This window comes from Narcine bancroftii, chromosome 6, assembly GCF_036971445.1.
Source record: "Narcine bancroftii isolate sNarBan1 chromosome 6, sNarBan1.hap1, whole genome shotgun sequence".
Taxonomy (NCBI): Eukaryota; Metazoa; Chordata; class Chondrichthyes; order Torpediniformes; family Narcinidae; genus Narcine; species Narcine bancroftii.
The window spans coordinates 227,216,622-227,241,905 of NC_091474.1; the positions used below are offsets into that span (position 1 = coordinate 227,216,622).

A 25,284-nucleotide genomic window follows, 5' to 3' on the forward strand; every position below is an offset into this window, starting at 1 on the left:
TGGCCAGGGCATTTTTAGTTGCAGTGAAAGCCACGTCGGCCTCCTTTGTCCAGGCTAGGATCTAGCATTTGGCCGACATCATGGCAAAGAAGGGGCACATAATGTGTGCTGCCCCTTGGATGAAGCGGTTGTAGAAATTAGCCATCCCGGTGAATTCCTGGAGGCTTCTGAGTGTGTTAGGGCAGGCGAACTGGAGTAAGGCTGTGATTCTTTACGTTGATAGTGTTGCCCTGTTTGCAGAGATAGTATAGCCCAGGAATTGCATGGAGTCTTTCCTGACTGGCACTTTGCCAAGTTGACCATGAGACCGAAGTCAGTCAGACAGGTGTGTGCAGAGTCTGTGGAGATGACCTTTGTGCTTTTTGTGATCCTTGCTGGCAATGAGTATGTCATTCAGATAGATGAAGACAAAGTTCAAGTCTCTGCCCACCATGTCCATCAAGCGCTGGAAGGTTTGCGCCACGTCCTTGAGGTCAAACGGCGTGCAGAGGAATTCAAAGAGTCCGAATGGAGTGATGATGGCCGCCTTTCCAATGTCGTCCAGGTGGACAGGAATCTGGTGATAGCCATGCAGTAGATCGACTTTTGAGAAAACCTTTGCAACGTGCAGGTTGGCAGTGAAGTCTTTTATATGCAGGGCTGGGTAGCAATTGGGCGTGGTTGAGTCATTTAGGCGGCAGTAATCTCCGCATGGTCGCCACCTGCCTGAGGACTTAGGGACCATGTGAAGTAGGGATGCTTATGGACTGTCGACCTGCGGACTATGCCCAGATCTTGCATCTGAGAAAATTCTTCTTTGGCCAATTGCAGTTTATCTGGGGGAAGCTTTCGGCTTTGGCATGGAGCAGGGAGGCCTTGGATTGGGATGTGATGTTGCACTCCGTGCTGTGGTATGGTGGAAGTAAACTGCGGCCTGAGGATGGATGGGAATTCATCCAGGATGTGACTGTACTCGTCTTTTGGGGCACTCACCATGGGAATGCTTGTGTCATGAGCGTTTGTAATGTCTGGGCATGGACCAGGAATTTTGTCTCCAAGTCCACCAGCAGGCTGTGCACTTGTAGAAAGTCTACGCTGAAGAGTGATGTGTCCACAGCAGCTAATGTGAAATTCCAACGGAAATTTTCTCTGCCGAGTTGTATTTGGACATTGCGCGTGCCAAAGGTCTTGATGGTGGTGTTGTTTGCCACCTGGAGGGTGGGACCTCGTGGGTGCGTTTGTGTCTCCAGGGCAGTTGGCTTGATGAGTTCGGCACCCATGTCGACCAGGAACTGCTGGCCACTAGCCTTGTCAGTGATGTGCAATAGCCATTAGCGGCGGCTGACCTGGGCATTTTCAAAAACAAGCAGGGCTGCCTGCATCTTTGTGCTTGTGCCCCCCAGCGTGGTGTTCGATGCCTCTGCTGGTTTGCTGGGGTGCAGCTGTGCTCGGTTTGAGTGGGGTCCATTCTGCTGACCCGGATGGGTCATGATGGACTCATTTTCACATTTCGTAAACCACAGAACGTCTGCTCTGACCGCGACCTTATGTGGGTCTGAAAAATCTTTGTCCACCAACAGCAGTTGTATATCGTCTGGCATTAGTTCCAGGAAAGACTTCTCAAACATGAGACATGCTTGTGGCCCTTTGCTAGTGCAAGCATTTCATCCTTAAGGGCAGATAGTGCTCTGTCTCCTAAGCCGTCTAGATGCATGAGCAGTGCGGCTGTCGTCTGGACAGGCTGAAAGTACTTGGGAGGAGTTTCTTGAGGGCTGGGTATTTACCTTCCTCCAGAGGGTCGTGTATCAGGTTGTCCACCCTGGCTGCAGTCTCTTGGTCTAGGTAATCTGCCTGAGGTGAAATTGCACTTCCACTTGCCCGAACCAAGTACTTGGGCGAAGTGTCCAGAAGGTTGGCAATTTCATACCCACTGCGTTGACTGCTGCAGCATCAATGGTGTAGAATCCAGAATCACCTGGGCTCGTTAGGGTCACTAAGCTACAAGGGGAAGTGAAATGAGGAGACTACACACTGTAAGTCGCTTGCACTTCCAACGGTTTTATTTTGAAAAGCCTGCGCTGCGCTGCACAGCCCAGTTGGGCACGGGAGAAGATGCGCCCGGCGGCACCATCTTGATGCTCTACTACCGCTGCCCTAACAGCGAGGAGCCAATTCCCCTGCGCCTCGATGCGCGCCACCACAGGGGTACACTTTCCTCTTACATTTGATCACCCAAAGTAAAACGCGTCTCATTTGTCCAGATTAAACTCTATCTGCCATATTTCCAACTGGTCTATATCCCTGCTGAACTTATTTTACTCAACTTGATCACTTTACATATAATCTACTTTGATTTTACAATAATTCAAGTCAGCAGATATATTATTTTGATCACTAAGGTTAAATGTTTTTTTTTTACTTGGCCATGAGAAAAAATATTTCAAAAAACTAGAATACAAGGGTATAGAAGTGACACAACTATAAGTAACTGGTTAAACTATGAGGTTAGTTTGCACTTTGTGGGAAATTAATATAATTTATATAGATAAATTAAGTTATATTAATCTCCCATAAAGTGCAATTTAATCTTCTAGTCCAAACAGTGGGTCTGACCAGTTATGTAATTTCTATACCCTTGTATTCCAATTTTTTATTACATGGACTATATGTGGATAAAGAGAAACAATTTCTGCTGGCTAGGAAGCCCAAGGGGCCAAACTGTAAAACTGAAGCCAGATACCTTGGGGAATTAAATGAAAAAAATACTTCTATACACAAATGTTATACATTTTAGAACTTATTCCTTTAAGTGGCAATTGATACTAGACCAATTACTAACTTTAAATCTGAAACTGTTAAATTTCAGATCACAGATCAGTTACAAACAGCAGAACAAGCTTGTGGGTATAAATAGCCTACTTCTGGATCCTGTCTTCCTAAAGTAGCTCCTTAATCTGTATGTCTTTCATTACACATTTTTAAAATTACTCTTTTATAAAAGTTCTGGATGGAGTCCAAGTGGCAAAATTGCTAATTTGGAAAGTGCAATCTAATAGCAATTCTAAATCTAGGCATCAATAACACTATCTGATTTAGCTCGAGAACCAGATAAATGCCATGATATAACTACCAATTTCTTTTGATGGTATTCAAATTTTGCTGTTACTAAAGATTCAAACCATGCAAACAAAAGGTTTACAATAATTAAAAAAAGATTTTTCTTAATATTATGCACTTTGTTTATCTACTATTTTATGACTCCTTCCTTTACATTTTCTGTTTAACTGAGATTGCTGCAGAATTAATCTTTTACTTGCTCTTGTTATGAACTCTAGTGCCTTGACCATAATTTTCCAATTGTGTATCAATTGCTGTGTATCAATCTGAACAAAGACAGACTCAATATATTAAAGAATTAGAATCAGATTTTATTGCCATGAATGTCACAAAATTCTCATTGTTTTGCAGCAGCTTCACAGTGGAAACATTTATGTAAACTACTGTATTTTATGGTATATAGGACCCCTCCCCCTCCATTTTTAGCACGAGATTTCAGGAAAAATTTGTTTTAGTGTATTTACTTTCACTCATCTTGATGGAAATCCCCCAGTCTTGCATGGTCAAGAGGATGAAGCCTCCTCGCGCACAAGCCACAGCAGCAACAAGCCATCCTGTATGTCATATGCCTTGGCTCAGGCTGCTTTCCACCCACTGTACAAATGCCAATTGATTGACAGGCGCGTCAGGACCCATCGGCACATGAAGATGTGAGAGCGAGAAGCCAGGGCAATGGGCAGATCCCAGGCCCTCCATCGCGGGGAGCAGACGATAGATCTCTTGCTTTGAGGGGAGCGTTGGGCCTCAATGATCAGGCCCCATGCTGAGCCTTTGCATGATGAGCCTGGCCCCTTGAACAGATTGAATGAAGTGCAGGGGCGGATGGCAGTGAGCTCAGCTCACAGGCCGTGCACTCACTGCTACCCGCCCTCATCAAGGCCCAGCACTCCCCTCAAAGTTCTGTGGGAGAGAGCAAGCGGGTGGGCGGGAGGGAGCAAGCGAGCAGGAAAGAGTGAGAGAGCAAATCTTCTTACTAGGGGAAGTGAATGGCTGCAACGAGTCTGGAAAGCACGGGCCACCCGAGGTAAGGGCTTCTTGAAGCTGGGTGAGTAGTCCAAAATGGTGGCCCCAAAATGTCACCTTCGTGGTTTTTGAGGCAATTATTTGGGGGAAAAAGGGAAGATTCTGTATGCCGTCAAATACGGTACTTTACAAAATAAGTAAAAATAGTGCAAGAAAAACTCAAAGTAAGGCAATGGCTGTGGTTCATTGTTCATTTGGGAATCTGATGGCAGAGGGTAAGAAACCGTCCTTGTTCTGCTGAGTGCTCGTCTTTTGGCTCCTGTACCTTTTTCCTGATGATAATAGAGTGAAGAGGACATGGCCAGGGTGGTGGGGGTCCTTGAGGATAGAGGCTGCTTTCTTAAGACATCACCTCTTGTAGATGTTGTCAATGGAGTGAAGACTGGTGCCTATGATGTCACAGGTCGAGTTAATAATCCTCTGGATATTTTTCTTATCCTGAATGTTGGCAGCTCTGTACCAGACAGTGTTGCAACCAGCTACAATGCTCTCCACAGTACACCTGTAGAGTTTTCGAGAGTCTTTAGTGACATACCATATCTCCTCAAACTCCTCGCAAAGTATAAGCGCCATCGAGCTTTCTTCATGATTGAATCGACATGGAGGATCCAGGAGAGAGCTTCAGAGAAGTTGACACCCAAGAACTTGAAGTTCTTGACCATCTCCACTGCTGACCCCTCAATGAGGACTGGTCCATATTCTCCTGATTTCTTCCTAAAATCCACAATCATCTCCTTGGTTTTGCTAAGATTGAGTGCAAGGTTGTTGGTGTGACACCACTCAACTAGCTGATCTGCCTCCCTCCTGTAGGCTTACCCATTGCCGTCTGTGATTCTACCAACAACTGTCATCAGTAAATTTGTGGATAGCATTGAAATTGTGCCTAGCCTCACAATCATTGGTGTAGAGTTCGTAGACCAGTGGGCTAAGCAAGCATCCTTCAGGCGCGCCTGAGTTGATCATCAGTGAGGAGGAGACGTTGCTTCCAATTCATACTGACTGTGGTTTTCCAATGAGGAAATCAAGGATCCAGTTGCAGAAGCCCAGGGTTTGGAACTTGATGACCAGCACTTAGGGAACAATGATGTTGAAGGCTGAGCTGTCGTCAATGACAAGCAGCCATATGTATGAGGTGATCAACAAAATTAACAAAATGTATCCAAAGCAAAATGATTCCAAAACTAATTACAGGTGACTTCTGCTTTATGACCATTCAAATTACAAATTCAGAAATCATTTTCCCCCAAATTTGAGACACATTGAGGGGTGGCATGATTTGGACCAGGGTTTGAATCCAATGCTGTCTGTAAGGAGTTTGTACATTCTCCCCTTGTCTGCATGAGTTTCCGGGGGGGAGGGTGGGGGGGCGGGTGTCCGGTTTCCTCCCACCGTTCAAAACGATTCGGAGGTGTAGGATCATTGGTTGTAAATGGGCAACAATGGACTATAAAATTATAAAATTACCTCGCCCACAGGAAAAAGAATCTCGAGGTTATATGTAATGTCATGTATGCATTCTGACAATAAATCTGAAATCTGAAAAATAAATCTGAAATTTTAAACTGAAAATTTGATCTCACAGAATTTATGTGTAAAAAAATGTAAATCAACAATTTATTTTTTATTTGATACATGCAAATTAAGCATTTCTGTGCTGTAGTGTTCTATAGTTCTATAATTTCAGTATTTAAGAAAAATTTGGATGGGAGTGGCATGGATTTCAGTATTTAAGAAAAATTTGGAAGGGAGTGGTATGGAAGGCTATGGCCCAAGTACAGGTCAATGGGACAAGGCAAAATAATAATTTGGCACAGACAAGGTGGTGTTAATCCTTAGCGTAATGTTAAAACTATATTTTATCTAAATATGGTTTAGGGTCACACACAGGTTACAGCACATTTACAGATACACCAATGTACCTCAGAGAAGAGAGTTTATTTTCGGAGTTACAGCATCTTGGACAGACAGCACTAATGGATTTCAAATGGGTCTTAATTATTCTAGAACTGCTGAAAGAAGCCATCTGCTTTTAATCAAACCCACTTAAGCCTCTTGAACAGAGATGAGATCAAAGGTTGTTATGGATATGGAACAGTTTTGAAAAAGGAACAGAATTTTGGTAGAAATAAAACTGATGGTCATGTGATTTCCAAGAATTGGACTCACCTTGGTAATGATGTAACGGTCACACGATTTGGAGAAATATATCACTGAATTCATACATTTTGAGTTCAGTTTTGGAAGAGTTCAGTTTCAGAAGAGTTCAGTTTCGAGAATACAGAAGTCAAAACCCTGTGACACAGGAGTTGAAACCTTGTGAAAAACAGGGTTGAGTTACAGTAACCAGAGTTGGTGCTGTTGTTGCATGTTACCTCTGGGAAAAGGAAAACACAGAATCAGTGGGTTTGAAAATAAGGAAGACCATTTTGCTGTCTCTTTGGAAAAGAGGACATATTTCTACTGGGTCTATTTTTGCATGGCCACTTGGTTTAACCCTTGACTGGTTTGTGATTCATTGTGGAAGAAGATAACCACATTTGTTTAACCCTTGTCTGGGTTTGTGAATTAATCATGGAAGAAAGTAGCCAGATTGTGAATAAAGAAACCTAAAGATATGATGTTTAAAAGCACTTTATAATTATTTTTGAACTGAGAATTTAAGACTTTCAAACAAGACTAAAATGAAGCTGAACTTTTAGAGACTGACTTTTCAGAGTGGGACTTGAATTACACACACACACACACACACACCACACACACACCACACACACACCACACAGACACCACACAGACACCACACAGACACCACACACCACACACACACCACACACACACCACACACACACCACACACACACACACACCACAGTTAACGACTGTTTTTATTCACATTCCGCACGTCCCTATAAGGGCAGCATGAGCTCAGTCACCTGGTGCATTGTGACATCATAATCGCTGCCCAGGGTCGGCGCTGGAAGGGATGCTGGAGTCAGAAACCTCTGACGACGCCATTTCCCCATGGCTGCCCCCCCCATGTGGCGGAACACGCAGGGCCGGTTCACCATGAGGAATTGCACCACCACACAACCCCCAACAACAGAACCAGCTACGCGTCCTATCACTTTGGCGACCAGCCCCGGCGCTTGGACGTAGCCGTCTGCACCGGCTGTGATAAGACCAGATAGGCCGCCTTCAGGTGGTCCACCATAAAAAGTTCCTCTTTCCCCCCCAACGTCCAGGGTGAAGGTTCCGCCGGACAGGTGCAAGATATTGTATAGCCCCTCATACGGTCGCTGTAGCGGTGCATCTTGTGGTCCCCTCCGCACAAAAACGAACTGGGCTGAGTCGAGCTCTTTGGGGAGATGAAACGGCCAGGTGCCATGGCGTGCCAGGTGTGGGGGAGCTAGGGAGGCCAGTTGCCTGTGTAGGTCCACCAGCAGGTTTTTGTCAATGGCTGTGGTGTCAAGGTCTGGGCTGAAAAATTCACCCAGCAGGGAAAGCGGTGCGACATAGACCATCTCCGCTGCTGAAGCCTACAGGTCCTCCTTGGGTGCCGTCCTAATCCCGAGGAGGACCCAGAGTAGCTCGTCCGCCCAGTCTGGTCCAGAGAGCATGGCCATAAACGATGTCTTCAGGTGCCTGTGGAACCTCTCCACCAACCCGTTGGACTGCGGGTGATATGCTGTGCTGTGGTGTGGTGGAGCTTGTCCCCAGGAGCTTCGCCATCTGAGTCCACAAGACAGACGTGAACTGCGCCCCTCTGTCACTAGTGATGTGCGCCGGGACTCTGAAACGGGCGATCCATTGGCTGACCAGAGTCCTGGCGCATGTCTCCGTGGAGGCTTCCTTAATCGGGACAGTCTCCGGCCACCTTGTGGCCCAATCCACCACCATGAGGAGGTAACGAGCCTCCTCAGTCACCGGCAGGGACCCGACGACATCAAAGTGGATGTGTTGGAACCTGCAAACTGTCGGGTCGAAGTTCTGGATGGGGGCTCGCATGTGTCGCTGGACCTTGGAGGTCTGGCACCTGGTACAGTTCCTGGCCAGTTCCGCCACGTCCTTCTTCTGCCCGTGCCACACAAACTGCTCTGCGACCATCACAGTTGTCTTTACTGCTGTGTGAGTGAGGTCATGGATCAGACTAAAGATCTTCGCCCTCTAGTGCGGCAGGATCACTGGGCACAGCGTGCCTGTTGAGACGTCGTAGAGCAATGTGTCCGGCCTGCTGGGCACCCAGACATCCTTGAGTTTGAGGCCAAAGATGGCGGTCCGCAAGGCCTGCGTCTCCGCATCGTTCCTCTGTGCCTGAGCCAGTTGATCGTAATGCAGGCCAGGCGCGAGAGTGTTGATGGCTGGACAGGAGAGCACATCTGCCACCACATTGTCCTTTCAAGCCCTGTGTTGGAAGTCGATCGTGAACTCAGACACATACGAAAGGTGGCGCTGCTGTCTGGCAGACCATGGATCCTTGGCCATCGCCAGTGCTTGTGTGAGGGGCTTGTGATCCGTGAAGGCTCTGAACGGCCTGCCCTCGAGGATGTAGCAAAAATGGCAGATGGCCAAATACAGCGCCAGGAGCTACTGGTCGAAGGCGCTGTATTTGAGCTCCGGCGGGCGCAGCTGCTTGCTGAAAAAGGCCAGCGGACGCCATTGTCCATCGAGCCACTGTTCCAGAACCACCCCCCGCCCAATGCCGTAGCTGAGGCGTTCATGGAGAGTGCAGTGTGTGCACCAGCAGCGTGGCGCTGGCTAGAGCCTCCTCTGTCGTGATGAAAGCCCTGTCCACCTCCTCTGACCACGATAAAGTCTTTTCATTGGTGGCCATGAGCGCGAACAATGGGCACATGGTGTGCGGCACTGGGGATGAAACTATGGTAAAAGTTCACCATCCCTGCGAACTCTTGGAGGCCTTTCAGGGTGGTGGGTTTTGGGAATCGTTGAACAGCCGCTACCTTCTCCGGCGCCGGCACGGCCCCAGCCGCTGAAATGGAGTGCCCCAAGAACTGGAGGGACTCCTTGCCTAACTGGCATTGGCCGCGTTGACCGTGAGGCCAAAGTCGGCCAGCCGGGCAAAGAGTGTGCGGAGGTGGGCTTTGTGTTCGTCGCGGTTGCGACTGGCAATGAGAACATCATCCAGGTAAATGAACACAAAGTCCAGGTCTTTTCCAATCGCGTCCATGAGGCACTGTAACATTTGGGCTGCATTCTTTAGACCGAAGGGCATATGCAGGAACTTGAACAGGCCGAAAGGGATGATAATGGTCATCTTACCCATGTCATCTGGATACACCGGGATCTGATGGTATCCCAGCACGAGGTCCACTTTGGAGAAGACCTGTGCACGGTGGAGGTTGACGGAGAAGTCCTGTATGTGGGGCACCAGGTACCTGTCGGGGGTGGTTGCGTTGTTCAACCGACGGTACTACCCGCACGGTCTCCAAACAACGGACGATTTCAAGACCATATGGATCGGAGATGCCCAGGCGCTGTCCGAGGGCAGGACAATCCCCAGTTCCTGGAGAACTCCTCCTTTGCCTGCTGGAGCTTCTCAGGCGACAGCTATCTGGGTCTAGCGTGCAGCGGGGGGCCCTGTGTGGCGATGTGGTGGAAGACCCCATTCTGGGGCAGGGTGGCATTGAACTGAGGCTCTAAGATGGTGGGGAATTTGTGGAGGATCTTGTCGAACTCACCCCTGACGGCGGCTATGGTGGCAATTTCGGTCTTGTGGGCTTGTGCTGTGTCCAGTTGGATGGAGTGGAACGTTCGGGCGTTGATCAGCCTTTTGCCATTCATGTTAACCAGTAGGCCATGAGCTCCGAGGAAGTCGGCCCCTAACAGCGCGGTGCGTACGGATGCTAGGACAAACCTCCAGTGGAACTTTTCCTTCCCGATCTGGATCTGTGCCCTGCAGGTGCTGTAGGTCCTGATGGTGGAGCTGTTGGCCGCCCGCAGGGTTGGACTGCGTGATCGGGTGCGAGTCTCTAATGTTGTGGGGGAAAGGGAAAGATGCTGAGCTCAGCCCCTGTGTCCACCAGGAATCGGCGGCCAGTGGATCTGTCCGTCACATGAAGGAGGCTGTTTGTGTGGCCAGCCATCAACGGCGGCTGGCCTGGTCGTTTCCCTGAAACCCACAGGGCTGGCAGCACTTACAAGCTTGCGCTCTCCATTGCTGGTGGTAGAAACACCAGGTCGGCTGGCCCTCCTCTGGCTTGGTCTTTGGAGTGGCTTGTGGTCGGCTAGCTCCTGGTGCGCCAGAGGGCATCCGCATCTGTTCCAGGAATATCTTGCAGAAGAGAAAACAAGGCTTGTGGTCTTCCGCCAGGGCCAGCATTTCATCCATCAGCGCTGATGGACTACAGTCCCAAAGCCCATCTAGGTGAAGGAGCCTGGAAGCCCATTGCTGGGGAGTTAGCCCAAAAGTTCCAACCCGCAGGTCTTTGAGGGCGGTGTACTTGCCCGTAGCCGGGGGGTGGTGGATGATATCGTCCACCCTCACTGCCGTATCTTGGTACAGAGCACTCATGACATGATAGAACATCATGGTGCCTGAGGAGATGTTGCGGAGTTGAAATTGTGCTTCCACCTCCCCGAACTAAGTTCTCGGTCAGGGGTCCAAAAGGGGGGAAGCTTGATGGAGACAACGTTAACCTCTGCAGAATCCATGGTGTTTTAAATCCAGAAAAACATCTGGGCTCGTCGGGGTCACCACTGTGGCGGTGTGAGTAATGGAAGAAACTCAGCCACCACGTTGAGGGTCGTTAATAACTTTTTATTCATATTCACCATGCCCCTTTAAGGGCAGCATGAGCTCAGTCACCTGGTGCATTGTGACATCATAATCGCTGCCCAGGGTCCACACTGGAAGGGATGCTGGAGTCAGAGAGAAACCCCTGATGACCCCATTTCCCCATGGCTGCCCCACCACGTGGCGATACAGGCCGGGGTGGTTCGCCATAAGGATGTGCGCCGCTACACATTCAAATTATCGGGAATAAAAGAAGCCCAAAATCACAACTATGTTTGGGAAAAAGTGCTGTTAGTACTATAGACCTTTATTTTAAAAAATAAAATACATCTGTTGACATGATCTTTACTGAGCATGGTAGTCAGCTTATTTCTTAAACAAAACATTGTTAATGATTTTATATGCAACAATTTTTTTCAAAAGCTTCTTTATATGCCACAGTTAAAAGTAAAAGGACACGAAAATTTACAGCAACCTGTCTGAATGAAAGCTGCAGGGTGAGCAGCTCATACTAATTTCTAGTCTAAATCCTTGGAATATTGTGGCTACAGCTTTCATAATGGCAATTTTTATGTTGGCAGGGCAGATCATTCATTCTCAGTGGGTTACAATGCTCTCTTACCACCAGCCATCTGGAACATCTCCATTATAATATGTATATCCAAGGTTGTATTTTTACAACAAACAAATGGAAAGATTTTCTGAAGAGCCTACTGGTCATATTTTTTCAATTAAAATAGCATTCTGCCAGACCTGCCATTTCAAGGCTGTGGAGAGTTGGCAAAAGTAATAATTTAAAAATATCATTAATCTATTGATTTCCAATTTTTTGGTAACATAATTCAAGGTCCATACTGAAATTAAATAAAAATACATTCCATCCAACCAGCTTCCACATCCAACATATCATTGTTTGCAATGTACAACGTGGTCCACCACTAAACAAATATTCTCTCCCTTCTGGACTTTCCATAGGGTTCGCTCCCATTATTCCCAACACTTGCCCTCATGTCTACAAGAAGTGCTACACTTGCACTTACATGTCTCCTTCACCATTATTCAGAGCCTCAATAAGTCCTTCCAAGAGAAACAACATTTTATTTGTGAATCTATAGGGGTCATTTACTGCATCCTGTACTTCTGATGCAGCCTCCTTTACTTGGACACAGACTGGGAGATTGCTTTATTTAATATCTTCGCTCTGTTTGCTGCTAAAGCAGGAGATCCTAATGGCCAACCACTTCAGTTCAACACCCCCTTGTCACACTGACATGTCTGTACAAGGCTTCAAGTGCTACCAAGCTGAGGTCACCTGAAAATTGGAGGAGCAACATCTTATATTCTGTCCTGGCAATCTCCAACCACATGGCAACAATGATGACCAATTTTCGTTAACCTCTTCCCACCACCTTCCATCCTTCTCCTATCAGAGAGATATCTTTCTCAGCCCTTTGCCATCCCCTCATCACTTCTCAGCTTTTTTTCTCTTCTACCCTCCTACCTGTATCCACCAACAGTATTAACTCTTACCTGTTAGTCTGTATTCCTTTCTCTACTGCTCCCCTTTCTCCTTCTCCCTCAACCCCAACTTTTTAATGCATGCTCAAACTGTTAACTGCCTTTTGCCTTTTATCTATGGATGCTTTGAGACCAGCTAAGTCTCTCCAGCACTTTTGCATATTGAAATAAAAATATGGATTGCACCAAGCACTGTATAACTTTTATGGAATAAATTGCATGTGGCCATATGAAACTTCCTGACCATCCAAGCTAATGGATAAAATTCACAGCAACATCCTTGGAACTAACAAAGAAAAGCAAAGAACAAAAAAATAACTCTGAAACCATTATTAACCATTTTCACACAAGCATCTCAGGATTTATTTTCTTACTGGTACAGCTACACAATCCTTTATCCGGAACCCTTGGGGGACACTGTGTTCCGAATTTCGGATTTTTCCCGATTTCGGAAAGCCAGATTTAAGCCCATCTGAATTGTGCTGCCGTATCCACCCCCACCCCCTTCCAGTCGTGCTGCCGTCTTCCGCCCCCCCTTCTTGCCCGCCCGACTCGCGCTGCCAGTCTCCCCCTCCCCTCACCCGCCCGACTCATGCTGCCAGTCTCCCCCCACCCCCCCAACTCTCGTTGCCGGTCTCCCACCCCGCCTGACTTGGGCTGCCGGTCTCTCTCCCCACTTGCCAGTTTTTTGGAGCTTTCCAGATTTTAGATGTCTGGATAAAGGATTGTGTACCGGTACTGTGAGAACATACGCTTACCAGGTCTCTGTGCAGAACCCAATTTGTGTGTAGGTAATGAATTCCATCAAGTATTTGATAAAGTAACGATTTAACCATTCCCCTCGGCAGCTGTACTGGTTTTTTATTTGCTTTTGAGGCACGGTGGAACTTGATAATATGCTATTGACAAAGCAAAACCAAAATAAGACTTTTAATCATACTATCAAAAAAATATATTTTACTCTATGAGTAATGAAAATAAAGAGGTGCACATGCTGGAAATCTGAAATAAAAAGAGAAAATGCTAGAAATACTCAGCAATCAAAAATGCTGGCTGATGCCTGCTGAGTGTTTTAAGCATTTCCTGTTTTCACTTTGAGTAATTCTCTATTCATTGTTTAATAGTAAATTAGTACAGAGATGACTCACAAAAATTAAAATTCCTCTTACAGATTAAAAAAGATGTAACAATAGTTATATACAAGCAGAAGTTATAAATACTGATAACTGAACCATTGCAAATGTGGCAGATCCACTACTGAAAATAGCAAATTTACATAGACACATATTGGTTTGAGAAATTTGAGAGTCAGGCAGAAGCGAATGTAGACACTATTACTAAGGAAAAGGTGGTTGGGGAGCTAAAGGTGGATAAGTCAGCTGGACCAGACAGACTTCATCCCAGGGTTCTGAAAGAGATAGGTGGAGAGATTGTGAATGCATTCGTAGAGATTTTTCAGTGATCACTAGAGATAAGATGGTTGCAGAGAACTGAAAAATTGCAAATCTCACTCATTAAAGAGAGAGGGAGCGAGAGACGCAGACACAGAGACAGACAGAAAACTAAAGGCCAGTTACCCTGTCTTCAGTGGTGAGCAAGATTCTGGAGTCCATTATTAAGGATGAGGCAGTCTGCTTTCCTTCAAGGGATATTTTACTTGACAAATCTGTTGGACTTCTTTCAGGAAGTAACAATTAGGACCAAAAAAAGTGTGTGGATGTTGAATAGTTGGATTTCCAGAAGGCCCTTGACAAGGGAGTGCATGTCATGCTGCTAAATAGGATAGGAGGTTATGATATTATAGGAAAGATGCTAGAGTGATTAGAAATTTGCCTGACAGGCAAAGGCAAAGAGAGGGAATAAAAAGGTCTTTTTCTGGCTGCCTGCCAGTGACTCATGCTTCTCCACCGAATTGGTGTTAGGTCCGCTACTTTTTACATTATATGTAAATGATTAGGTGCCAGTATTGATATTTTGTGGCCAAGTGTGTGGATGGCATGAAGAAAGGTGGAGAGGTGGATAGAACTGAGGAAGTAGAGAGTCTGTAGAGCTACTTGGATAGGTTGGGAGATGTGTAGTCATGCACTTTGATAGAAGGAATAATGACATAGACTATTTCCTAAATGGGAAGAAAGTTCAGAAAGCAGAGGTCCAAAGAGACTTCGAGTCCTAAAGGTCAACTTGCATGTTCAGTCAGTCGTAAGGAACACAAATTCAACATTAGCATTCATTTTGAGAGGACTAGAATATAAAAGCAAAGATGTAATGCTGAGAACTTACAAGACGTTGGTCAGACTGCACATGGGAGTGCTGCGAGGATTTATGGGCCGGGGAGTTAAAAGTTGCCTGGGAACTGATGCCTTGGTGTGTGAAAGGGCAATTAAATAAAGGCATTAACAGCCGCAATTACCCATATCAATATCACATTAATGGATAAATGAAAAGGGTTCTGCACTTTGCGTTAAATGTTGGACAGCATAGTAATGCTTTAAGTAGTTCAATTATCTCATGTTGACTGTGGAAAGGCATTGAGAAGTCAGGAATCTCATCACTGGTCCTGCTCCTACAGTTGAGTTTCTGGTCAGTGGTGACACCTCTTCCCTGAAGATATTGATAGTTTAAAAAAAATTGCAACTGTTTTTGAATGTCATGAGCATCAAGGGTAAGCAACTACATTCCCTCTTGCTTGGACTTGTGTTGAACATGTATTGCTTGATTCTGATTGGCTCAAGATTGGATACTGAGTTTATAATCAGATAAGCCATGATTTTCTTAAATGGCGTAACAAGTTTGAGGGGCCAACTATCTTACTCCTGGTCCTATTTCATAGGCTGTGTAGGTCTGTCTGCATGCAAACGAAGAGTACTTCTTTCTCTGAAGATATGCAAGTGAAACTGAAACATGCGCATTCATCAGCCAAAGTTCCCATTTCATGCGCTCAAGATTATAGTGATTGGTTCTTACCCACAAATCATGTTCTGCATAATCGAACAGGAGCCATACTTTTCTGTCACTGTGTGAAAGAAATACTTTCTGCAAGGCAATCACGTTGGGGTGCTTCAATTCTCGCAGCAACTGATAGAAAAAAGATTTTTTTAATGGATAAAAGTACATTGTTGGAATAAAACTGGCAATAACAAATCCGCAGCACATCTTCCATCTGAAAAATAAATTGTCAACATACATTTCACGATATCTAACTAAAATAAATTTTATTCTCAGTTTTTGAATCAGATTGCTGGAGGCCAATCTCTATTCTTTGACATGTAGATAGTAGAATGAAGTCTCAATTGTTTACCATCACTGAAACATCTAACTGTAAGTTAAATCCAAGGTTACATTTAAATAGGAATCATATTTCAAATCTTTTGGCTAACTGAAAATCTGTTCATTAAAATCTATGGAAGTCCTACTATTTAAATACCATAGAGTTGTGCTCAAGAAAGATTATAGATTAGAGATAAATTGTACTCAAAAGAGGATGTTGTTCCTTTAGACCAGAAAACTTGAAGGAATTAGTTTCTCGGAATCTCTCAAATGCAGTGCCTCTGAGTATAGCTTCTGGCCACTGACAGCATACCAAGATGGTTGAGTTTTACAGACAGAACATGCGTTTCACAAGAGTGGAGTTTGCAATAACAGGAAGCAAAAATAGTGGAATCTTGTGGAAGGAGGAGTGGATCAGGAAAGGATATAGATTGGGAGGAATGGTCAAATTGCTGAGCAGGTCTTAATAATTGCTAGGTGGAAGGAGATGATGATTGAAGAGTCGGCTGGGTGCACCTGTGGTTGGGGAGGAATCAAGAAAAATTGAGGGTGTTTATTTCATTGCTTGCAAGGTCCTGTAAAAACACTCCTTAATGTCCTGGCCTACAAGCATTGCTGTACTTCACATATCTGAGTTTGATTACAGAGTCTGAAAACCTAGCTACCTCCATTCTAAAATAGAGTGGTTGATAAAATGGCCACTCAATACTTTTCAACATTATCCAGCTTCCTGTGTATTTTGTATACATGATAATAAAAAGGCTTGAATCTTGAACTGATTAGTTATCCACCCTTATCCCACCTTCATTAAAGTGAGGACCAGATATGTTAGAAGTAAAGATAGGTTATGAGTTAACAACCAAGGTCAAAAGTTAAGATTCATTCTTGAATGACAAGGATCAGTGCTCAGTGTTTAACCTGTGCAAGGTCAACTAAAACTAAAAGAAAAAACAAATCTCATTGAACTTTAAAAAAAATTCAAGGTATTTCTAGAGGAATGCTTTCAAAGAACTAATAGAAAAGAATTAATTGAAGTCAAAAGAAATGAATTTCCAAAGAAGCATGATATGCAGAGCCCATGCCCCATCCTAAATCAGAAACTTTAACTTTTAAAAGTTAAAATAAAAATAAAAAAACAGTTAAGAAAGAAGTTATCTTTCTACATAAATGACAATCTTCATAGTTGTAGATTAAAATTAGTTTTTGACAGTGCAGGATGATCATCAACCTGAAACATTATTTCTCCCTCCACAAATGCAGCCCAACTTGTCTAGTGTTTCTGGTCTTTTCTGCCTTTATTTGTATCATTTATCTCCCCACTCTAATTACATATACTATCGCGTTACGCTTTTCGTCAGTCCAAAAAAGAAACCATTACTTTCATTTTCAGCAATAAGCAGCATCTCATCCTTGGAGTTTAAAAAGATCCCAATTAATCACAAATGTCTAGCCTTTGGTTTTCCATTCACCACATTTATTACGTTCAGTTCTGGTCACCTCATCAAAGGAAGGGTGTATGTGCTTTGGAGAGGGTGCAGAGGAATTTTTTTTTTACTCAGAGAGTGGTGGGTGCCTAGAATGCATTGCTGTGAGTGGTCATGGAGGCTGGTATATAGGGACTTTCAGAAGGCTCTTAGATAGGCATATAGATGTAAGAAAAATGGAGTGTTATTGGTGTGAGGTAGAGAAAAATTGCATTGTAGTGGACCTGGTTTACATAAGTCAGCACAACATTGTAGGCTCAAGGAACTGTACTGTGCTGTCACGTTCTATGTTCTAAGACAACATTGTGGTCACAACGCAGGTAACCCAACTGTTACCGGGGCATACCACAGTACAAAAAAAAATGTTAGCCATGAAGGAGTAATTCCACCAAACAAATCACTGTAATGATGGAAAGAAGATGGTCAGGGGTCAGAGGGACCTGATCAAAGTGGTAAATACTGAATTTCACAGGAAATATGGTCTTTAAGCAAAGAAGCCACAGACATTCTCCATGCTTGCAACCAGAAAATTTCTACAGCAATCTCTTTAGAGACACACTATTTTCTTTGAATGCCAACAGTTCTGGGAAGTCTATAATTCAAGGAACGTGCTGCTCTGCATTCATGTGGGCTGAAGAAAAATTAGATGAAGATTCCTCACCTTCAATAACAGAGTCTGGATGAGCTCCATAATGCTATTGACCAGTAAAGTGAGAGCAGCAGCAGCTTGGAATAATCCTGAGGCTTGGATGTGATAATCACTTTGACCCCAATGAGCAAGGCATTCCAGGACAATGGCAAATGTTAAAGCCTAATGTTCTGCAAGTGCCTTTCTCTGAAACTTTCCTCTCTTACATTAATTTCATCTATAATACCCAAATCTTTGACCATCCTTTGTCCTAACATCTCCTTATGCGGGTTGGTTTTGAATTTGTTTCAGAAAGGGCCAAGTTAAAGACATGGTAATAAATACACCATACCCTATTTCACTTACATAATTAATTTGAGTACTACTGAGGATTAGATTGCTCGAAAAAAAATTCAGCACTAAATCAACAAGATACCACCCTGAAAGCTTTAATATGCCACTTTCCACAGTTGCTGCATTTCGAGAGAGAATATACACAACCAAAACTGTTGATTTGACATTAGAATTCTGCATTTTATCAAGGACAAAAACTGTAAGGGACTTTTTTTAATCTCAAGATTTCAAATGAACTATTTATTCATTTGGTCCAGAAAGATTAACAGTATTTCTTCGACAACAAACAACTTTAAAATAGTACCAATGCAACATAATTTTTCTGAAATTCACATGTACCAAGCCATATAGCCATAATGAAATACCCATTACATGACTGTATTTCCATTTAAGTCGAATTCTGTGGGGCACTCTCCTATAATGTGTGTGGTAAAAAGAAACCATATAGGGAAACCACAGAGTAAGCAAATTCTTTGAAGGAATACCAACTGGAACTAATTCAACAATGGCAATACTGCATTTCAAATCTAACAAAAATAATGCACGGTAGCACATCAAAAGACTGTTGTGATGTCAGCATAAATCTCTAAAATGTAGGTACTTTACCTACATGAAATATATTTCATAAATAGGAAAGGTAACTCCACTAATCCACAAGGAATATATGATATTGCTGAGTATGTGGATAATGCATTTTCTCGCTCATTCACTGAGGGTAGAACTCTTCCAAAAGTACGTCCAATGTGCACAAGACAAAGTTCACTATATCTCTGTATTAAACCTTGAGGCTATGGACCCCCCCCACTCCCCCAACCTAGCCTCATCTATCAGTGGATGCAACTTCCTTGCTTCTATCATCTATTTCTTTCATAATTGTATCTTTTTCCTTCAGATCTGTGCTCATCTTTCTTAATTCCAATGAGTATACAGTAGTTTCAGGCTACTCAATCTCTTCTCATGAACTAACCCTCTCATTTTAGCAACAACCCTGGTGAATCTTCTCTGCACTCCCACTACAGTAGTATTGTACATCCTTTCTCAAGTAAGATGACCAGAATTGTACACAGTACTCCAGGAGCAGCCTCACCAGTATCTTGTACATTTGTAGCAGAACCTCCGGGTTTTGCATTTGCAACATTACCTGCAAATTCACCTTTGATGATTCATATGCAAGCACTCTGACTGCATGCTTTTGACATTTAAATAATAGTTCAATTTACTACTTGCTTTCAAAGTTGATGACCACACATTTACTAATGTTGTACTCCATCTGCATGGCTCTTTCCCACTCACTTAACCTATCTATATCTCTACGTTGACACTGGGTCCTCTGTACAGTTTGCTTTTCCACTCAATTTAGTGACATCATAAAACTTAGATACTTGGTCCCTGAAAAGGTTAAAACCTTGTGTTTTGATTCATAGTTAATTTTGTACCTATCCCTTTAAGAAAGTATTGTTTGTTGTGTTACCATAGTGACTATGACATCATATGTCATAATATCCAAGTGAACAGAGAGCTTACATCTCATTCTTCAAAGAATTAGGAACGGGACATAAGCTCAAGATACTTTTCTTTGAATTTGCCTTAATTTCTCTTATTTTGTCTATTTCTTAAAACTGTTTAAAGTTGAATATCGTTATGTCATTATACAGTATGTTTTGTTTATTCATATAAAGTTATGCAAATGTTCATTCGTTTTATCAAAGAATTAAAGCTACTTAAAGCTGAAACTACCAAGTTTGGTTTATTGGATTAATAAGATAGTAATTCGGAATATCGTTGCTCACGTCTCTTTGAAGATTATACGTTTTAAAACTGGGAAATGCTAGAACTTGGAAAGTGTTGTTTATATTCCCCTCACCAAATAACTTGCGTATATTGTGAACAGTTGAGGGCCCAGAACAGATCACTGTGGCATTCCACTAACCACAAATTCCACTAACCAGTGAGACACTAATTTATCGCAACTTTCCGTCTTTTATTGCTTACACATTACCCCAACCCCCTGCATCTTCATCTATTCCGGGATTTTTGTGCTAAAACATAGAAAGCCAGAGGAACTCAGCAGATCTCGCAGCATCAATAGGACGTAAAGATATATAAACGACATTTCAGGCCTGAGCCCTTCTTCGAGTTATGAGCAAAAAGCAGGCAGGCACCTGAATAAAAAGGCTGGGGGGGGAAGTATATCCACCGGTCTAACTTCATCAGTGTGCTTTGCTACATTCTCAGAGAATTCAAATCAGACTCATAAGACACAACCTTACCCTGACGAAGCCAAGCTGACTATCCTGGATCAGATTATGCCTCTCTAAATACTTTGAAATCCTTTCCATCAGGATCTTCTCCAACAGCTTTCCCACCACTAAAGTAAGAAGGATGCAGATATTTTTTAGAGATGGTGCAGAGGAGATATACCAGGATATTGCCTGGATTGGAAAACATGCCTTATTAAGCAAGGCTGACTGACCTAGAGCTTTTCTCTTTGGAGCAACGAAGGTCAAGAGTTGACGTAACAAAGGTATATAAAATAAATGAGGCAAAAGAAAGGGTGGACAGCCAGCACATTCTTCCTATTGCGATAATAGCAAATACCAGAGGACATCTATTAAAGGTAAATGTTGGTAAGTTTAAGGGAGACGTCAGAGGTAAGTTTTTATGGAGAGGATGCATTTGCCTTTGGTAGTGATGGAGGCTGGTACGAAAGGAGCATTTAAAAACTCTTAGTCACATAGATGCAAGAAAAATACAGGGTTATGGGTATGAGGTAGGGAAGATTAGATTGTTGTGGAGTAGGTCAGCACAGCATCTTAGGCTGAAGGGCATGCACTATGGAGTACTATTCTAATATCCTATGTTTTATTATAACATATAACATAACATAACAATTACAGCACGGAAACAGGCCATTAGGCCCTTCTAGTCCGCACCGAACCAAACACCCCTTTCTAGTCCCACCTCCCTGCACAATGCCCATAACCCTCCATCTTCTTCTCATCCATATACCCGTCCAACCTTTTCTTAAATAATACAATTGACTCCACTGAGTTCCTCCAGCAGATTGCGTTTGGCTTTAACATCCTTTGTCCCATCCATTCCTCCCACCTCTTTGCAACTTAAAAACATCTTTGATATCTCCCTTGCCCAGTTTTGAGAAAGTGTCATAGACCTAATATGCGAATTCTGTTTTGCTTCCTACAGATGCTGCCCAACCTGTATATTGTTTCCAGCATTTTCTGTTTTAATGCAATGTAAGATTATTGCAAGAAGGCAAGAAAGCAGATCTACTCTGCACATCATAATGGGCTGAGTGAAAGCCTACTTTTCACACATATTATCCAAGATAATACTTTTTGATTTATGGTCAGTTAACCAATTTCAGATTGAGCAAAATCAGAAGTGCTGTGGCTGCCCCTTTTTATTCCAATTACTTATAACAATCTTTAATTTTACTTATTCTCTTGTTTTAAGAAAAATTCATGTTTTACTGGTTAGCTTTTCTAAATATGGCGCAATACTGAAAGGTCACCTTTTACATTGCGAATAAATATCACTAATGGAAAAATGTAAATCATTCCGTATACACAAACTCTGTATACAGCAAACACCAAACAGACAGCAGGTGGGTGCAAATATAGACATCATGTAGATCAAAATATCAGTTTTCAATTATAATGGTAATGTTATGGTAGAACAGCATAAAAGGATTAGGAAAGTATTTTTAAAATGACCTACCTATTTTAATCTACCGTGGTCCTGTGGTTCAAATTGTTAATATGCAAAAAGGCAAAGGAAAAAAAAATACAGAATAACAAAGCTCTGATTAGAAACTTTACTATGTAGTTCTGAAATTGAGGTGTGATATGGAATATTTGTTTCCATTAGCTGGAGCACAGAATACAAGTGCAATTTAAGACAGAGATAGATAGGTTCATAACGAGAAATGGAATGAAGGGTTATAGGGAGTAGGCATGAAAATGGGGTTGAGAAGGACAGTAATTTAGCCATGATGGAAGGATGGAGCAGATTCAATGGGCTAATTGGCCTAATTCCACTCCTTCTATGATTTGTGACTAAAGAAAACAAGAATGCTCTTTATTAGCAAACATAATGATTACCAGAAAAACCTAGTAAATCACAAAAATCGGTAGACACCGTGGATGAAGTAAAAACACAAAATGCTGGAGAAGTTCAGCAGGTCAAACAGTGTCCTTTATGTAGCAAAAGTTCATCAAGCTATAAAAGAAGGCCGGCAGGCGTCCCAACAAAAAGGTGGGGAGAGGGGGTGGCAAAGGCAGGAGATGATAGGTGGAGAGAAGAGGGAGGGGACAGCAGCAATGAGGAGGAGGAGAGATGGCTGGGTGGGTAAGGGGGTAGTGAGAGGAGAACTGGAAAGGGGAGGAGAAAGAAAAAGCAAGCAAGTTTAGCAGAAAGCAAGCTTTGCATAAAGCAGAGAAGTCAATGGTAAGGCCATCTGGCTGGAGAGTGGCCAGACAGAAAATAAGGTGTTGTTCTTCCCATCTACGGGTGGTCAGACATCAGAATTGAAATGGTTGGCTACTGGGAGGTCGCTGTTGTTGCTGACGGAGAGGAGGTGTTGAGTGAAGCAATTTTCCAATCTGTGACCATTTTCTCCGATGTAGAGAAGGTCACAAAGAGAGGCTTCCCCCAAATTAAAGGAGTAGCATCAGTTCTGACTGGCTGTTTGTGAGCTTTGTGGAGCAATCCATGCTACAAGCCAGTCATGCTACACAGGCAAGGGACCACTCCCCCCCCCACCCCCCCAATCTTCCTCTGGTATATAGAAGACTACATTGGGGCTGCCTCATGAACCCGCGATGAACTTGACAACTTCATCCACTTCGCGTCCAACTTCCACCCCGATCTCAACCTCACCTTGTCCATCTCCAATAACGCTGTCTCTTTTCTGAATCTCTCCGTCTCCATCTTGTGAGATGTGGTTTCCACTGACACATACTACAAACCCTCCAACTCCCACAACTATCTTGACTACACTTCCTCACACCCTGTCCCCTGCCAGGATTCCACATGTATATGGGTAAAAGATTTAAATGTAAATACCCAAATTACAAATCTACCTCAGATGGAGGATGAACGCATGGTTGAAGAGATGGAGCAAAGGGCAGGGATTCAAGTTTGTGGATCACTGGGACCATTTTTGAGGTAGGTGTGACCTGTACAAAAAGGACAGGTTTTAAACCCCAGGGGGACCAGGATTCTGGCAGGGATGTTTGCTAGGGTTACTCAGGAGACTTTAAACTAGAATGGCTGGGGGGAGGGAACTAAATGAAGGAGAACAGCAAGGAGAAAGTTAGAATGCTATCAGAGAAAGCTTGTAGACAGTGTTTGGGGTGGGAAAGGCAGATGATTGAAAAGAGGGATGCTCTATTCAAAGATGGACAGAGGTCAATTACAAAAGATCATAAGAGAGGTGTTGGTAAAGATAGGGGCATACAAGAAACAAAAAAAATCCATATATTTTAATGCTAGGAGCATTGTAAGGAAGCTGGATGAGCTGAAGGTATGGATTGACACTTGGAAGTATGACGTGGTAGCAATTAGTGAAACGTGGTTACAGGAGGGATATGACTGGCAACTAAATATTCCGGGATTTAGTTGCATTAGGTATGATAGAACCGGGGGAGCAAGAGGGGGTGGGGTTGTACTACTTGTTAGAGAAAATATTACAGCGGAGCTTAGGTGCGATAGAATAGAAGGCTCGACAAGGGAGGGTATTTGGGTGGAATTGAGGATTGGGAAAGGGGAAGTTACAATTATAGGGGTGTATTATAGACCACCGAATGGAAAACGCGAATTAGAGGAACAAATTAGTAGGGAGATAGCAGATATTTGTAATAAGCACAGGGTAGTGATTATGGGGGATTTTAATTTTCTGAATATTGATTGGGAAACCCATTCCGTGAAAGGGCTGGATGAGTTGGAGTTTGTAAAATGTGTGAGGATAGCTTTTTACATCAATACGTGGAGGAACCAACTAGAGAGGGAGCTGTGTTGGATTTACTGTTGGGGAATGAGATGGGTCAGGTGACAGAGGTATGTGTGGGGGAGCACTTCGGGTCCAGTGATCATAGTGCCATTAGCTTCAAGGTAATTATGGAAAAGGATAGGTCTGGGCCCAGAGTTGAGGTTTTTGAGTGGGGTAAAGCTAGGTTTGAGAAGATGCAGAAAGATTTACAAGGGGTGGATTGGGACAATTTGTTTTCTGGGAAGGATGTAATAGAGAAATGGAGGCCTTTTAAAGGAGAGATTTTAAGAGTACAATATCTTTATATACCTGTTAGGTTGAAAGGTAAGGTCAAAAGTTTGAGAGCCATGGGTCTCAAGGGATATTGGAAACTTGTTTCGAAAAAAGAGGGAGTACTACAATAAATATAAGAAACAAGGAAGAAAGGAGATGTTTGGATACTATATTGAATGTAAAAAGAAATTAAGAAAGAAATAAGAAAATCTAAAAGACGGTATGAGGTGGCTATAGCAAGCAAGGTGAAAATAAATCCAAAGGGTTTCTACAAATATGTAAGTAGCAAAAGGAAAGAGAGAGATAAAATTGGTCCAATAGAGAATCAGAAAGGACAAATGTGTGTGGAGCCAAAAGAGATGGGGGAGGTCTTGAACAATTTCTTTTCCTCAGTATTTAGTAAGGAGAAGGATATTGAACTGTGCAGGGTAAAGGAAGCAAAGGGGGTAAATATGGAGACTATAGTGATTAAGAAAGAGGTAGTACTGGAACTTTTGAAACATTTAAAGGTGGATAAGTCTCCAGGTCCTGACAGGATTTTCCCCAGGACCTTGAGAAAAGTTAGTGAGGAAATAGCGGAGATTCTGGCAGTGATTTTTCAAATGTCATTAGAAACGGTATAGTGCCGGAGGATTGGCATGTTCCTTTCTTTAAAAAGGGCTTGAGGAGCAAGCCTAGCAATTATCAGCCTGTAAGTTTAATGTCTGTGGTAGGTAAGTTGATGGAAAGCATTCTTAGAGATAGTATATATAAGTATATGGAGGGACAGGGTCTGATCAGGGACACTCAACACGGATTTGTGCGTGGAAGGTCGTGTTTGACCAATCTTGTTGAATTTTTTGAAGAGGTGACTAGGAATGTTGATGAGGGTAGAGCAATGGATG

At 43.3% G+C, this 25,284-nt stretch overlaps 1 protein-coding gene across 4 annotated transcripts in view; it reads right to left on the bottom strand.

Annotated features, from left to right (window-relative positions):
* Window positions 1-25,284, bottom strand: part of LOC138737099 (cyclin-dependent kinase 19) — a 238,675-nt gene that overhangs the window by 163,892 nt on the left and 49,499 nt on the right. For 3 of the 4 annotated variants that reach the window (XM_069887602.1, XM_069887601.1, XM_069887605.1), the window contains exons 3-4: window positions 15,349-15,459; window positions 13,143-13,283 (exon numbers count right to left, since the gene is read on the bottom strand). The exons of the other annotated variant lie outside the window; for it this stretch is intronic. In XM_069887602.1, the coding sequence (XP_069743703.1) occupies window positions 13,143-13,283; window positions 15,349-15,459 (252 nt within the window). The remainder of the gene's footprint in view (window positions 1-13,142; window positions 13,284-15,348; window positions 15,460-25,284) is intronic. 4 annotated transcript variants of the gene reach the window in all.